The 15182-nt window shown below is 29.9% G+C and overlaps 1 protein-coding gene across 1 annotated transcript; it reads left to right on the top strand.

Moving 5' to 3' along the window:
* Positions 1-854: 854 nt before the first annotated feature.
* On the top strand, positions 855-1701 carry LOC125828297 (21 kDa protein-like). Its single transcript, XM_049507610.1, has one exon. It carries the CDS (start codon positions 906-908, stop codon positions 1515-1517), a length of 612 nt encoding a protein of 203 aa, XP_049363567.1. The 5' UTR covers positions 855-905; the 3' UTR covers positions 1518-1701.
* Positions 1702-15182: the final 13481 nt, after the last annotated feature.

Genomic DNA, 15182 nt, shown 5'->3' on the forward strand with positions numbered 1-15182 from the left:
CGGGTTCCTTAACGACTTATCTATCTACTCATGTGATCAAATTCATAATTAGATCACCCAATTGCTACCAGATTTCCCTAGACTTTAATGACTCCGATTTCATCCAAATCTGCACTATGTTGGAAAATCTCAAGATACTACGAAAAAGTTTTCCAGCCCAATTTTTTTTCCCGTTGGCTTTTCTATAACGACGGGAACATGTCGTTACACCAAGACTTTGTTTTCAATTTTACTATATTTTTCTTTTACAAATTTCCTGAATTTGTTATTATTATAAAAACAACCTAATCATTTAAATTACTTTTCAAGTTTTTTTGAAAAGTACATTCGAAATATCAAATATTATTTGCAAAAACTATATAACCAAACACAACTTCAACTTCAAAAATTGCAATTATAGTGAAAATATATTTGTAATATAGTACATCGTAGATGTATGTAGGATCTAATCTATGATATTACATGGCTATTTTCTTTTTGAGATTTGAAGCATATTTGATCGTATGTTTCAGATAAATTAGTCAAGTTGGATCAGTTTGCTAGTTTTTTAAAATGAGGGGTATAAACTATAAACCATATTTAGAAAAAAATTCATTCAAATTTAAATGTTTTTTGCAAAATTTATGATCAAACACAACTCCAAACTTAAAAAGTTTCAAATAAAGTGAATACTTTACAATTGATTAATTTACCATTTTTTATGCCTTTCTACTGTGATACAAAAATAAAACTTGTTCCGGTGTACATTTAATTGGTACCGTGCAAGCTCATCCCCTTTTCCCACCCCACTGGTGCATTTTTTTCCCTATAAATGCAGAACTCTGCATTCTCATTTTCATCACACTCAACTAGCTTTAGATATATATACTATTGAGAGAAACAAAACAGTTTAGAGAAACAGAGAGATGGAAGGTTTTTGTAATAACCGTTGCCATTTCCAAATTGTTTACTGTCTAATTTTAATTGCCTTGATCACTTGTTCATTTATAGAGTCTGCAAGACCAGCTGCGGGAGAAACAAATACAGAGTTTATACGAACATCTTGTAAGTCAACAACTTATCCAAATCTCTGTTTCAGTTCATTATCAAGCCGTTCAAATGCTATTGGAGTTTCTCCACAACTTCTAGCTCATGAATCCCTCACCGTTAGCCTCGAAACAGCCCAATCAACATCCGCTATGATGTTGAAATTGGCACACAGTCAAGGCATGGCGCCTAGAGAGGTAGGCGCCATGCGTGACTGTGTGGAGGAATTAAGTGACGCAGTTAGTGGAATTAAAAAATCTTTAGGGGAAATGAAGGAATTGAGGGGAAAAGATTTTGATCTGAAAATGAGTGATATTCAAACATGGGTGAGTGCCGCCTTGACGGACGAGGACACGTGTACCGAGGGGTTCGCCGGAAAAGTGATGAACGGGAAAGTTAAGACGGTAGTAAGGGAAAAGATACTTGAAGTTGCACATATGACGAGCAATGCTTTGGCTTTGATCAATAGCCTTGCTGCTCTTCACGGCTAAAGTATAATTAATCAAAACGACAATTAAGTATATATATATGCATGTATGTTGTTAATTAATCTTCATTTAATTAGAAAAAAGTGTAGTTAATTCATGCTTAGTTGATTGCTGTAATGTAATAGATAAGATGTTTGTTTGTGATCAATTTCTTAAATGAAAATGTTCCATATGCATTTGTTGAAAAGTTACTACTTCAATTAACTAACTACACGGTGCATCAAGTGTACTTGGTAGTAATCCTCCCTATATTTTGCTTATTTCTAAAACAAATTTTCATTTTTAGTTGTCATTTTTAATATTCATATTTTACCCTCAGCATTAATATTATTCTCCAAAAGTTAATAGGACACATCAATTAATGGATGTGTCAAGTTAAACAATGCCAAATAAAAATGAACTAATGGAGTATAATTAATCCCTAACTTGTTTCAATTTAAATATTTTAGTGCGACTAGGGACGAAATTTAAGTAAACAGGAAGGATTTTTAAATCATGTTATTTTAAATTAGAATAAATTAATTTTTATAATCTTAAACATGTCAGTAAAATATTGAAATTTAAAAGTTATCATAAAAAATAAAAGAAAATATCAAAATTAGAACTGAGGGAGTACTGTTTTGAGGGTAAAATCTGTGTGTTTGCTAAAGCTTTGCAAATACTTTTTAATTGTCTTCAATTTCTATTTATTATAACTTATATTCCTTTCATTTTAATTTATTTGCTTTAATATTCTTGTTAGGTCATTTAAAAAGAATATTTCTTATTCTTTTGAAAATTTTATAATTTTAACTTTTCACATAAAAAGTTCTAAACCATAAAATTAAAAGACATTTTGATATATTCATATATTTTAAATTCAAATTCATAACATTCAATTTTTTAAATTTTTCTTGACTCTATTTCAAGAAAAAAGGAGAGTAATAAATTAAGGGGAAAATTACGTGTATAAGCAAACATAAACTAAATAATTTTTTTTTTTTTTTGTGTATAAGCAAACATATACAAAACATAGCTATAGTTTATCTTAATTACAATTCGCAACCTACTTTTACCTATAATTATGCGGCTCAACTTTTTAGTTTTGTATAATTCGCACGTTTGTATAATTCAGAATTTGTATAATATAATTTGTATAACTTTTGTATAATTTAGAATTTGTATAATATAATTTGTATAATTGTTCACACTTTCGATATTTGTAATTGTATAAATTGTTAATTCAAGTTTATACAAAAATAACTGAATTATACAAATGTACCTGTAAATTCTACAAATCCGTGAATTATAGAAATGAGACAGCTTAAACTGTAGCTACAACCCGTAAATATGCAAACTATAGCTATGGAGCATAATTAAGTTTATTATAATGGTTATTTGCAAAAGTTTCCCAAAATTAAGATCTATCTAAAAGAGTAATCAATTATATATATATATATATTTGGTTAAACAAAAAATTGGTTAAGCTCCGTCTCGAAACTTGTCGAATTAGGAGTAAAGCCAGGGGTGGCTCAAACCCATTGGTGGCCTAAGGCCAAAATCAAACTAGAGGCCTTAAAAAAAATAATTAAAAAATTAAAAATGTTTTTATTTTAAATCTATTTTTCTTGCTTTTTGAGATGCAAAATTGTTAATACTTTTTGTGCAATCAATCTTTCTAATAATTCTTTTTTCAATCGATAATATAGCCAAACCACTTCTAAAATTTATCAAGAGCACCTTTTTGAGATTTTATCAAGTTATCGACTTTTCTTTTTCTTTTAAGTTTTGAATGATCGGATTGATATCTTCTAAATTTTATTTTATTTTAATTTAATCCTACCTAATTAACTAAAAAATGGACCCCCAATTTATTGGGGCCTAAGGCCAAGAACTTTTTTTTTATACCTTACCAACCGCCCCTGAGTAAAGCCTCTTGCACAAGTTGATAGTGATGTCAAAATTAAGGGCATAGGGCCATGTTACCCTTTACAGCTCAGCTGAAAAGTGCATCCCATCAGGAAATATATCCACTACTTATATATAAGTGTGGATAACCATACAGGTGGCGGTTGAAATGCGTGCTTCACCTGTGTGGTTCCACACTTACATATACATTTCTCTATTTTATTTTTTTGTTTTAATTTATTTGTTTAACTTTTTAATTTTCTTATATATCTAAAAATTGTGTTAAAAAATATTATAAATCATGCTAATTGACAACTTAAAATTCATATAAAAAATTGATTGCTTATACAAAAAATCGATTGATTCATAAAATTAAGTATAAAATTAATCTATCTATGTCACATAAAATGGGACAAAAGAAGTAACATGTATTATTTTAATTTGGAAACCAGGTACATAGTATTATAAATCTCAATTATTAACAACATATTGACTCTTGAAATTATATTTGTGCTACATATATTGGGACAAGGGAAGTAACATATATTATTTAAAAATTATGTAAAAAGTACTACAATTTACAATAATTAACAATTTAAAATATTTTAAAATTATATCAAAATTTAATTGACTCTCTAAATTTTATCTATCTCACATAAAGTGAGACGAAAAAAATAATAGATATTGGGCCCGTGCTAGCATGGACACTTGTGTCTAGTAATTTATAAGTGGGAAACAATTTGAGGAAAAATATGAAACTAAAGCTTTTACAGAATATTTAATCGGATAACACGGACATGACCCTAAATAGAAAGTTATTGAGGTCGTAGACTAGGTTAAAAAGTTAGTAGGGAGTTGGTGTTGTCCCTCTTTATGTACGAGAGTAGGGGCTAGCCTCATCCTTTCCTCTTCTCACTACTGGTAGAATTATTTAGTAACTACGTAGGTTCTTATTATTCTATTTTTAATACTATTTGTTGCTTTATTTGTTTTCTATCTTGTGGTTGTTACATTTTTCTTGCAATCTTGCATTAGTAACATTCTTTTTGAACTGATAGTCTTTCGAAAATAACTTTTATATCCCACAAAGATAAAAATAAAGTCTACGTATATTCTAAATTCAATTCACATGTGTAGCCACCATATAAACCGATGTCATGTATAAACCAACTAACCTTTTAAAGAAGTACAATTAATATTTAAAATGAAAATCACATTAGTCAATAACAATGCTTTCTTATTTTTCATTACACATCCTTTAAAAAAAAGGGATTTTTACTATCTACCCTTATTTATTTTTTAAGATATAATCTATTCTTTGAATATTTAGTCTATTTTTATGTCATAACTAAAGTGTTTATAGTCTTCTAGAACAATCTAAGTTTAAACTTCTTATTTTCTATTAATTAATAAGATAATTCATAACCCCACACATATCTAAATTCATCATCATTCAATTAATTATCTTTAGTTATTGATACACACAAAAAAAAAGTTAAGAGTAATTAATTTAAGAGAGATGGAAGGTGGTTATTTTCTCACATATTTTCTTATTTCAACTGCGTTGATAACTTCTTCTAATAATTGGAATTCAGTTTCCGCCGCAAGGCCATCAGCTGGAGAAACAAATACGGAGTTTATTCGAACATCTTGCAAGTCAACAACTTATCCAAATCTGTGTTTCAGTTCATTATCAAGCCGTTCAAATGCTATTGGAGTTTCTCCACTACTTCTAGCACATGAATCTCTCTCCGTTAGCCTCGAAACAGCACAATCAACATCCGCTATGATGTTGAAATAGGCGCCATGCGTGACTGTGTGGAGGAATTAAAAAATCTTTAGGGGAAATGAAGGAATTGAGGGGAAAAGATTTTGATTTGAAAATGAGTGATATTCAAACATGGGTGAGTGCCGCCTTGACGGACGAGGACACGTGTACCGAGGGGTTCGCCGGAAAAGTGATGAACGGGAAAGTTAAGACGGTAGTAAGGGAAAAGATACTTGGGAGAATGAATTATAGGTGACAAAAAAGTGTTGAAATGTAAAAAGAGTGACTCTAATTTTAATTATTAAGTGTAGGTGACAAATTTTTAATCAATTTTTAAAAATAATTAAATAAGTCCTCAAGTTTTTGTTTTTACACTTTCACCCACATTTAAGTAAAACCCTAATTTCTAAAATAGGAAAATCCCAAATCAGTTTTTTTTTGTTCTCTCCCAACATCCCGCTCTTTTCACATTTTTTTTGCTTCTAATCTTCATCACTAGCACTTCTTCTTCTTCTTCTTCTTCTTCTTCTTTTATTGGTGTTGCAGGTTATTGTAGATTTCTTATTTGAAGAATTTGAGAAGGGAGAATTTCAAATTTTAATTTAACATGTGATTTGAAAAGGTCTAAGCTTTAGAAATTACTTCTTAGTTGATGATTTTTAATCATTTTAACAAGTTAATAGTATTGTTTGTGTGTATTATTCATTTAAAAATTTGATTTTTGTATTATTGTTCTTGCCACTGATGTATCATAATTTTCAGCAACTGATATGACTATTTCAGTAATTTACAACAATTGCTGAATGTTGTTGTTGAATAAATTGCCGCAACTGCTATATCTATTTCAGCAGCTGCTGAATAACTTACAACAATTGTGATATTTTAATACAATTTTTTTTATGATCAATTTTTTAGTTCTAAGTTGCAATATTTTCAGGTATCTTCAACATCATTAATGGGAGATAGAATAGTAGTACCAGTTGATTGTAATGGTGAATGGGTCGAGTCCAACAATCGTTATATTTGGCGTTGGAAGAGTAAAGAATTGGCCGCGACAATTGCGATGATTGTGCATCGAGATATTGCATATGATGATTTTGCGAATAAAATCATTACTTGTTGTAAATTAAATTGTGAGTTGGAAGATATTGTGATCACTTACCTGCATAGTTGTGGTGAAAAGCATAAGACGGCTCCTTTTAAGATAAATGATCAACTTAGTTTAAGTACTTATTTGGAAGATGAGCCTAGAGGTGTTTTAAGGATCTACATGGTTGAAAGATTGGTGGAGAATCATAATTTATGTGATGACGAACAAGTGTTGAACGATGAATGTGGTAGGATGAATATGAATATTCCGAATGAAGAGCGTGAAGGTCAACATATTCTTTCTCCTGAAGTTCGGAATAGATTGCCAATTATTGGTGAAGTTGCTGATAGGCAAGTACTATGAACTCATAAATTTACTTATTTCTAAAAGTTCATCCTCTTTGTACACTTAATTAATTTTTGCTTTAGCTGATAATTAATTAACTTAATGCAGTCATGCTCAAGATGATGGAACATGTTTTTGCAAAGATATGTCGTTTAAGAATAAACAAGAATTAGATATTGCATTGAAAATTGCTTGTGTAAAATAAGATTTTAGATTGAAGAAGGTAATTAATTCGTGTTCAGTGTATTGTGTCAAATGTGAGCATCTTAAGTGCAAGTGGTGGCTATGAGCGGTGAAAGTTGAAAATTCTGATAGATTTTATATTAAAAAGTATGAAAAGATGCATACATGTGGTTCGGAACATCTTACGAGTCATAATCCACATGCCACAGCAAAAGTCATTGGAGCATACTTCAAAGATAGATATCCCGAAGGTAAAGGTCCATCTACAAAAGATTTGAAAAACTCTATCCGTATTGAATTGGGATGCAAGGTTAGTTATTAGAAAGTTTGGATGGGTAGCGAGATTGCAAAGTCTTTGGTAAGAGGGACACATGAACATGGATATGGAGTGATTGATGCGTATAGTCATATGCTTAGGACATCTAATTCGGGAAGTAAAACGGCGTTGAAGATTGATGAAAATGGCAGGTTCAAGTACTTTTTGTGGCATATGGAGCTTGGATTCTTGGTTTCGCACAAATGATAAAAGTCATAGCTGTTGATGGGACATTTTTGAGAAGTAAATAAGGTGGTGTGTTGTTGTCTGCTGTTGCATAGGATGCAGAAAATCATATTTTTCCGGTGGCATTTTGCGTAGTAGACTCTGAATGTGATGCTTCCTACCGATACTTTTTCGAGCAATTGAGAAGTTTTGTACTTGATACTCCTGAATTGTGCATAATCTCTGATAGACATCAAAGTATTAGAAAAATGGTTTCAATTGTATTTCCTTTAGCTCATTATGGTTGTTGCATGAGGCACTTAGGAGAAAATATTCGAAATAATTTTCACAATGCGAGTGTTGTCTACCACTTTTATAAGGCGGCAAAAGCATATAATATTGATGTGTTCAGTGATTATTTTAATCGGATAAGAGATTTGGTTCCACAGGCTGCCACACATCTTGAACGCGTTGGATTTCACCGATGGAGCAGGGCATTCTTTCCCGGAAATAGGTAAAATTTATTATAGTTATTATTGATAGTTGGTATAACTACTGCAGTTTTTTATAGCTAATGCTGCAATTTTTTATAGTAACTGCTGCACTTATTTCAGCACCTGCTGAGAAATATGCAACAATTGTTATAAAAACTATACAACAGTTATAAACACATACTTATAATATATTATTGGACACTTATATGTTACAAGTACAATATTATGACGACAAATATTGCTGAGTCGGTTAACTCAATGTTTCTTGATGAAAGAGAATATCTCATTACTGCTCTATTTGATGCAATAAACAGGCGATTTGCAGAAAAATTTCATGAGAGACGTATGAAATTCATTAATGCACCAACCATCTTCGTCCCTTCGATAGAAAAAGACATTGCAAAAAATATTAATTTAGGGAACAAGCTATTGGTCCATCGAACTGCCAACTACAAGTATATTGTCACCGGTCAAGATGAAGTTGCAATAGTTGATTTGCTAGCCAAATCTTGTACTTATAAAGTCTTTGACATTGACAAAATACATTGTCCACATGCTATGGCAGCGCTTCGTTGCCAATATGGTGATGACTATGGGAGAAGCATTTATGAGTACTCCTCTTCGTATTACAATGTAGAGGTATACCTTATTGCATATGTGGAGGAAATTAAACCGTGCCATCTGAAGAAACTTGGGAAGTTCCTATTGAGATTTTAGAGAGAAAAATATCTTCTCCATTTGTTGAGCCAGGCAAGGTTGGAAGAAGGTCCTCAAAAAGACATAAAGGAATCAGGGAATCATTTTCAACGAAGAAAAATAAATGTTCTTTATGTAAAAGAATTGGTCACAAGAGAATTACATGCTCCGAGCGAAATGTTGCATAAAAATACATTTGTTCTTCTTGTTTTTTGTGAACATATTTGATCTTATCTTTTTTGGTACTAATTGTTGTTTTTGTTGTTATTATTTGTGAACACGTTTGATCTTATCTATTTTGGTACTAATTGTTGTTATTTTGATTGTAAGAGCATATTTTATTTTATTGTTATTCTTATTATTACTTCTTATAGAGAATTTTAGCAATTGCTATATATAGTACAACAACTTTCTTACTTTTCCGTAGAAAAGTTCAGCAACTACTATGAACAGTACAATAATTTTCATGCTTGTTGTAGAAGTTTAAACAATTGTTGTAAAATAATATAACAACTCGTTTAATTGTTGTAGAGAATTGTAGCAATTGCTTTGAAAAGTACAACAATTTACTTATTTGTAATAGCATATTCAAATAGCTATCTCATTATACAAGATCACTATCTAATATAAATTTTATTTTAAAATTAAATCAACACTACTTTATTTATCATTAAATATGAGTGTTACAACCAATAAACAATCAAATTAGCCAATTAATTTGCTTACTTGTTAAAGAAAATTTTAGCAATTGTTATATAAAGTACAACTTTTTACTTGCTGTAGAAAAGTTCAACAATTGCTATGAAAAGTACAATAATTTTCGTGCTTATTGTAGAAATTTAAGCAATTGTTGTAAAACAATACAACAACTCGTTTAATTGCTATAGAGAATTGTAGCAATTGTTATGAAAAGTACAACAATTTACTTATTTGTTATAGCATATTCAAATAAAATTACTACCTATTCTAGATTTTCTTTTAAAATTAGTCAAAACTATCCTATTTATCATGGAATATGATTAATATAACTAATTAACAATCAATTTATCAATTTAAGTTGATTACATGTGAAATTACTTAATTGATCGTCTGGTATCTCAGATAACTATCTTATTACACAAGATCACTATCTAATATAAATTTTATTTTTAAATTTAATCAACACTACTCTATTTATCATTAAATAAGAGTGTTACAACTAATAAACAATCAATTACTCATTATAAATCGATAACATGTGAAATTGTAATGAAATTGATCGTCTGGTATCTCAAATAACTATCTCATTATACAAGATCACTATCTAATATAAATTTTATTTTTAAATTTAAACAACACTACTCTATTTATCATTAAATAAGAGTGTTACAACCAATAAACAATCAATTACTCATTATAAATCGATAACATGTGAAATTGTAATGGAATTGATCGTCTGGTATCTCAAATAACTATCTCATTATACAAGATCACTATTTAATATAAATTTTATTTTTAAATTAAATCAACACTACTTTATTTATCATTAAATATGAGTGTTACAACCAATAAACAATCAATTAGTCAATTAATTTGCTTACTTGTTAAAGAAAATTTTAGCAATTGTTATATAAAGTACAACAATTTTCTTACTTGCTGTAGAAAAGTTCAGCAATTGCTATGAAAAGTACAATAATTTTTGTGCTTGTTGTAGAAATTTAAGCAATTGTTGTAAATCAATACAACAACTCGTTTAATTGCTGTAGAGAATTGTAGCAATTGCTATGAAAAGTACAACAATGTGCTTAATTGCTGTAGAGAATTTCAGCAATTGCTGTAAAAAATAAAACAACTTATTTAATTGCTGTAGAGAATTTCAACAATTGGATGAGTCAAATCCTCACCTTCAACTAGTTCACTAACATCACAATTTTTTTTTCCGATTAAAATATCAATTCATCAAATTTAAAATACCACATTCACTAATGTATAACAAAAGTGAATTAAAAGTGTAGCAAAATAGTGGTAAAAATGCATATCCACAAGCAGCTCCTTGAATTCATCAATTTCAAAATACCATATTTACTAATGTACAACAAAAGTAAATTAAAAGTGTAGCAAAATAGTGGTAAAAATGCATATCCACAAGCAGCCCCTTGAATTCATCAATTTCAAAATACCATATTTACTAATGTACAACAAAAGTGAATTAAAAAGTGTAGCAAAATAGTGGTAAAAATGCATACCCACAAGCAGCCCCTTCAATTCATCAATTTCAAATAATCATATTCACTAATGTACAACAAAAGTGAATTAAAAGTGTAGCAAAATAGTGGTAAAAATGCATTTTCACAAGCAGCCCATTCTTCATCACTCTTTCAACTCCTTTTTGAATTCACCAATTTCAAAATACCATATTTACTAATGTACAATAAAAGTGAATTAAAAAGTGTAGCAAAATAGTGGTAAAAATGCATACCCACAAGCAGCCCCTTCAATTCATCAAATTCAAAATACCATATTCACTAATGTACAACAAAAGTGAATTAAAAAATGTAGTAAAATAGTGGTAAAAATGCATATTCACAAGCAGCTCCTTCATCAAATTCAAAATACCATATTCACTAATGTACAACAAAAGTGAATTAAAAGTGTAGCAAAATAGTGATAAAAATGCATATTCACAAGCAACCCTTTCTTCATTAAATTCAAAATACCATATTCACTAATGTACAACAAAAGTGAATTAAAAGTGTAGCAAAATAGTGGATGCATATTCACAAGCAGCTCCTTCTTCATCACTCTTTCAACTTCTTTTTGAATTCGAATCAGCCTCTTCATCTGCAATATCAGCCCCTTCATCTGTAATATTAAAAAAATGAATTTCACATGTAAAAATGAAATATATATAACACAAGGCAAATCTTAGAAAGATGATTAGAATATAATTTTACCTTTACTATCTCCGGACACCAATTCTTTTTCAATAATGGTCTCATTCACTTTTCCCTTTTTTTTTTCTAGCACTTGACAATGCCTTCGAAATTTGTCTCTTTGTTCTTTTAACATAGTCGGGAGTATATGGATGAGAAATCTTTGATGATGGCCTAATACCTCTCTTAGACTTCATGGTGACGATAGCTTTCTCTAAAGACTCAATCTTAGCATTCATGGTGACGATAGTTTTCTCTAAAGACTCTACCCTGACATTCAATAAATCTATCGTCTCCTTAGTGGATGGAGTTTCTTGAAGACAAGGAACATTCTCATCGATTGGAGAAGATGTTCCTACTCTAAAACCACCACTAATATCACCGAAGTCTCCTCCTCTTTCGAAATCAACACCATCAGTACATCTATCAACATTTGGAGTAAATTCTCCTCCTCCTCCATCACCAACACCACTAAAAACTCTCTCAAAAATTGGAGAAGATGCTCCTCCACCTCCTACATCAAGATTATGCTCATCAATTATGATGTCTCTTTTTATAGCCACAACACCATTCAAATCTATCTCAAGCTTTTCAATCTTATCATCCTTGGTTAATTTCTTAGGCACAAACTTAGTGAAAAATTCCATTTCCAATTCACTAGATGTAGGAATTATCCATCGATGCACAATCTACATGTAAAAATAATAATAATTAAAATGTGATAAAGCAATTGTTGCATTTCAAGATTATTATATACCAGTTGTTCTAATTGTTCCAGCAATTGTTGTAATAACTTCAACAATTGACATCAACTAATTAAACAAAGAAAACACTTGTTGAAAAGGCTACAACAAAATCAGAAAAGCAACAACAATTTCACTTTAACTAAAAATATTTAAAGAATAATACTTATCGAGTCTTGAGGGGGATCAAACAACTCATTCATGTCAACTAATTCGTTATTAGTCGCCAAAAGCCATCGAAAAATCCTCGGTGAAGACACTTGTTTCGAAAACACCTTATATTTCTTTTGGAGGAAAGGAACAACCTTAAATGCCCAACATTACATAAAATAATCACAAAAAGAGATCAAAATATTGGAAGCACCAAAAAATAATGAAATAAATATATATATGAACTAAACTAAAATAAAATTTACCATAAAGGCCCATGGAAAGCCATAAAGATTGGTAGTCTTCCCATAAATAGTCTTCACCGCTTTCAATAGATGCTTAATTGTAATATCATAGCTAATACGATCTCATGGATAAGTAGAAAATGCTTTTCTATCGGCCGAGAGCAAAATCCACTTCTTTGGAATATTTGTATTCACATCTTTTGGGCAAAGAAAGCTATGAAGAAAATAAAGTAAACACAATGATTTTTTTACATCTTTACTAAGATTTTTGGTTTGGAGATGTTCAATCAACTCATTTCTCTTGCAACTCCTTCCCACAACCTCAAGAATTTCTTTTCGTCTCATTTTTGTCTTAGTTGACATATTTTCAACATCATACACATCTTCATTATGGCAATTTAAGCCGGTGATGATAGCAAACTCCTTCATTCCAAAACAAATGGGCATGCCACTATAATTTATCCAAATTTCTTCTTTTCGATGGCTATAAATTTGACGTCGAAGAAGTTGATAGACTAAACTCATTTGAAATCTTATACGAGTACCTTCAAGTTGTAAGTAATTTCCAAAAATAGAAGATCGAAAGAACTTTACCAATTTTTGTTCTTCTAAAATCGTTCTAAATTTAGAAAACTTACGTAACTCCGACTTAACAGTTAAAGAACCTCTTAAGTTTGGATACCTATCAATCATTGACTCCAAATTGTAATTTGCATACCTAATTGACTTCACAATGAAGTTATCGGGTGAAGGACTGAGCAGAGATAATTCAACAATAGGAGATGTCTCCTTTTCTGGAATGGCTATATCATTTTGTTCCTCCTCAACTGCTCTATCATCTCTTTCTACATTTGTAGAAGAAACATCTATTTCATGTTCTCCTTCTTCTTCTATAGATTTTTTCAAATTTGTGTTTTCTAGTTCTTCTTCTCTTTGTCTTTGTGTTCTAATTCGCCTTTCATACGTTTTAATAGGAGTTGTTCGTTTTTTCCTTGGAGTCATGGATGCACAATCTATATATAAAAACAATAAAATCAAAATGTAATAATAAAAAAAGACAATTCATTATCATTTAGATAATTTTGAAAGTTAGTTTCAAAACCACATAAAGAAATAGGGTAAACAATTATAAATATATCATCAAAATTTGGCTGGATGCATGTATGTTATTTGAAGTATATATGCAAATCATCTATATGTCATCTTGTTTGGGATTGTGGTATAATAATTATTGTTGTTGTATACAAAGCATACTATAAAATAAGGTAACAACAACATCAGGAAGTGACAAAATCATACTACACTTCTCCTCTTAAATCATGAACAAAATCATAGGCTTGAAAAAAATGAATATGTTACTAGTAACTATAAACAACCAATGATCAAACTAACTTAAGACTAATAAAAATAAATGATCTCTAAGAACAGCATTCTCCATAAGATGAGCAACAATTAAAGGTCCAAGAAAGACACCTCTAATGTCTCAAACATTTACCTCAAAAGCAACCAAATTCTTTTTTTCTACAGGATACAAGAACCTAAAACAGGGCAAAACATTAAAATGCAAACATTAAAGAGCCATCAATCACACATAGAAGAAGATAAGAACAACTCCACATAGATAACAAACAAAAAACAATAGAAGGATCAATGAAAGCACACAAATCTTGTGTAAAAGACCCACATTTTTTTCCCTAAGAAAACCCTACCAAGCAAAATCGTTAAACCCACAAACTTCCATATGCTAAAAACAAAGAAGGCCTAATAAAACCCAATGAAATTTCAATCTTTACCATCTCAAAACCCTAACAATGAAAGAAAAGAAAAGAGTGTTACCTTGAGGTAGAAGACGACTATGACGAAGAAGACCAAGACGAAGGTATTGGAAGTCACCAACAATATTTTCGCAACAATGTCGTCTCTCTCTGCTTACAAGCTGTTGCAAGGAAGAAAAAGAAATACAATTGGAAATGGGCTTCAAGCTGCTGTTGCAAGAAAGAAAAAGAAAGACAATTGGAATGGGTTTATTTGAATGTTTTTAAAAGTTTAGAAGTTTTAAATATTACACTTTAATCCCTAATTATCTTAATCACTAATTAAGAAGAGGTTTGACTTGGTCAATTTTTTTTTGTCACCAATTTTAATTTGAAGACTTTTTTGTCACCCTCACCTCAATTAGCTCAAGATACTTGAAGTTGCACATAAGAACTACAACTTATAATGTTTGTTCATAAATAATCCTTCCCAGTAAGTTGCAATTCAACCAAAAATACTATAAGTTGCAATTCTTATAATGTTTGCATATGAAAAAAAATACATCTTATAGCTTGAATTTCAAGAAAAAAAATAATCGAATAAAATGATGGAGAGAATAAAATGATTTTTTTTTTTATTAATGTAATTTAAATAACTATTTATGTTTATCCTAAAACTAAAACAATTAATTTTTTATGAGGTTAAATGCATGCATCTTAATTTAACTTTTTTAAGTATGTAATTATTTGACTTCAAATTTAAATTAGTATCAATATATTTATCTCTATTTGATTTTTGACAAATGAGTAATATGAACTATTAAAAAAGGTAAGGAAAATAAATATTAATTTTAAGAAATAATGAAATGCTAATTTTAATATAGTACTATTTTTTTCTTTGATCTTGTTATTGTATTATT

This window comes from Solanum verrucosum, unplaced genomic scaffold (assembly GCF_900185275.1).
Source record: "Solanum verrucosum unplaced genomic scaffold, falcon-dt-bn FXZP01000047.1, whole genome shotgun sequence".
Taxonomy (NCBI): domain Eukaryota; kingdom Viridiplantae; phylum Streptophyta; class Magnoliopsida; order Solanales; family Solanaceae; genus Solanum; species Solanum verrucosum.

What these genes read in the sequence shown, in the direction of transcription:
- LOC125828297 (XM_049507610.1), top strand. Translation starts at nt 906, where the DNA reads ATGGAAGGTTTTTGTAATAACCGTTGCCATTTCCAAATTGTTTACTGT.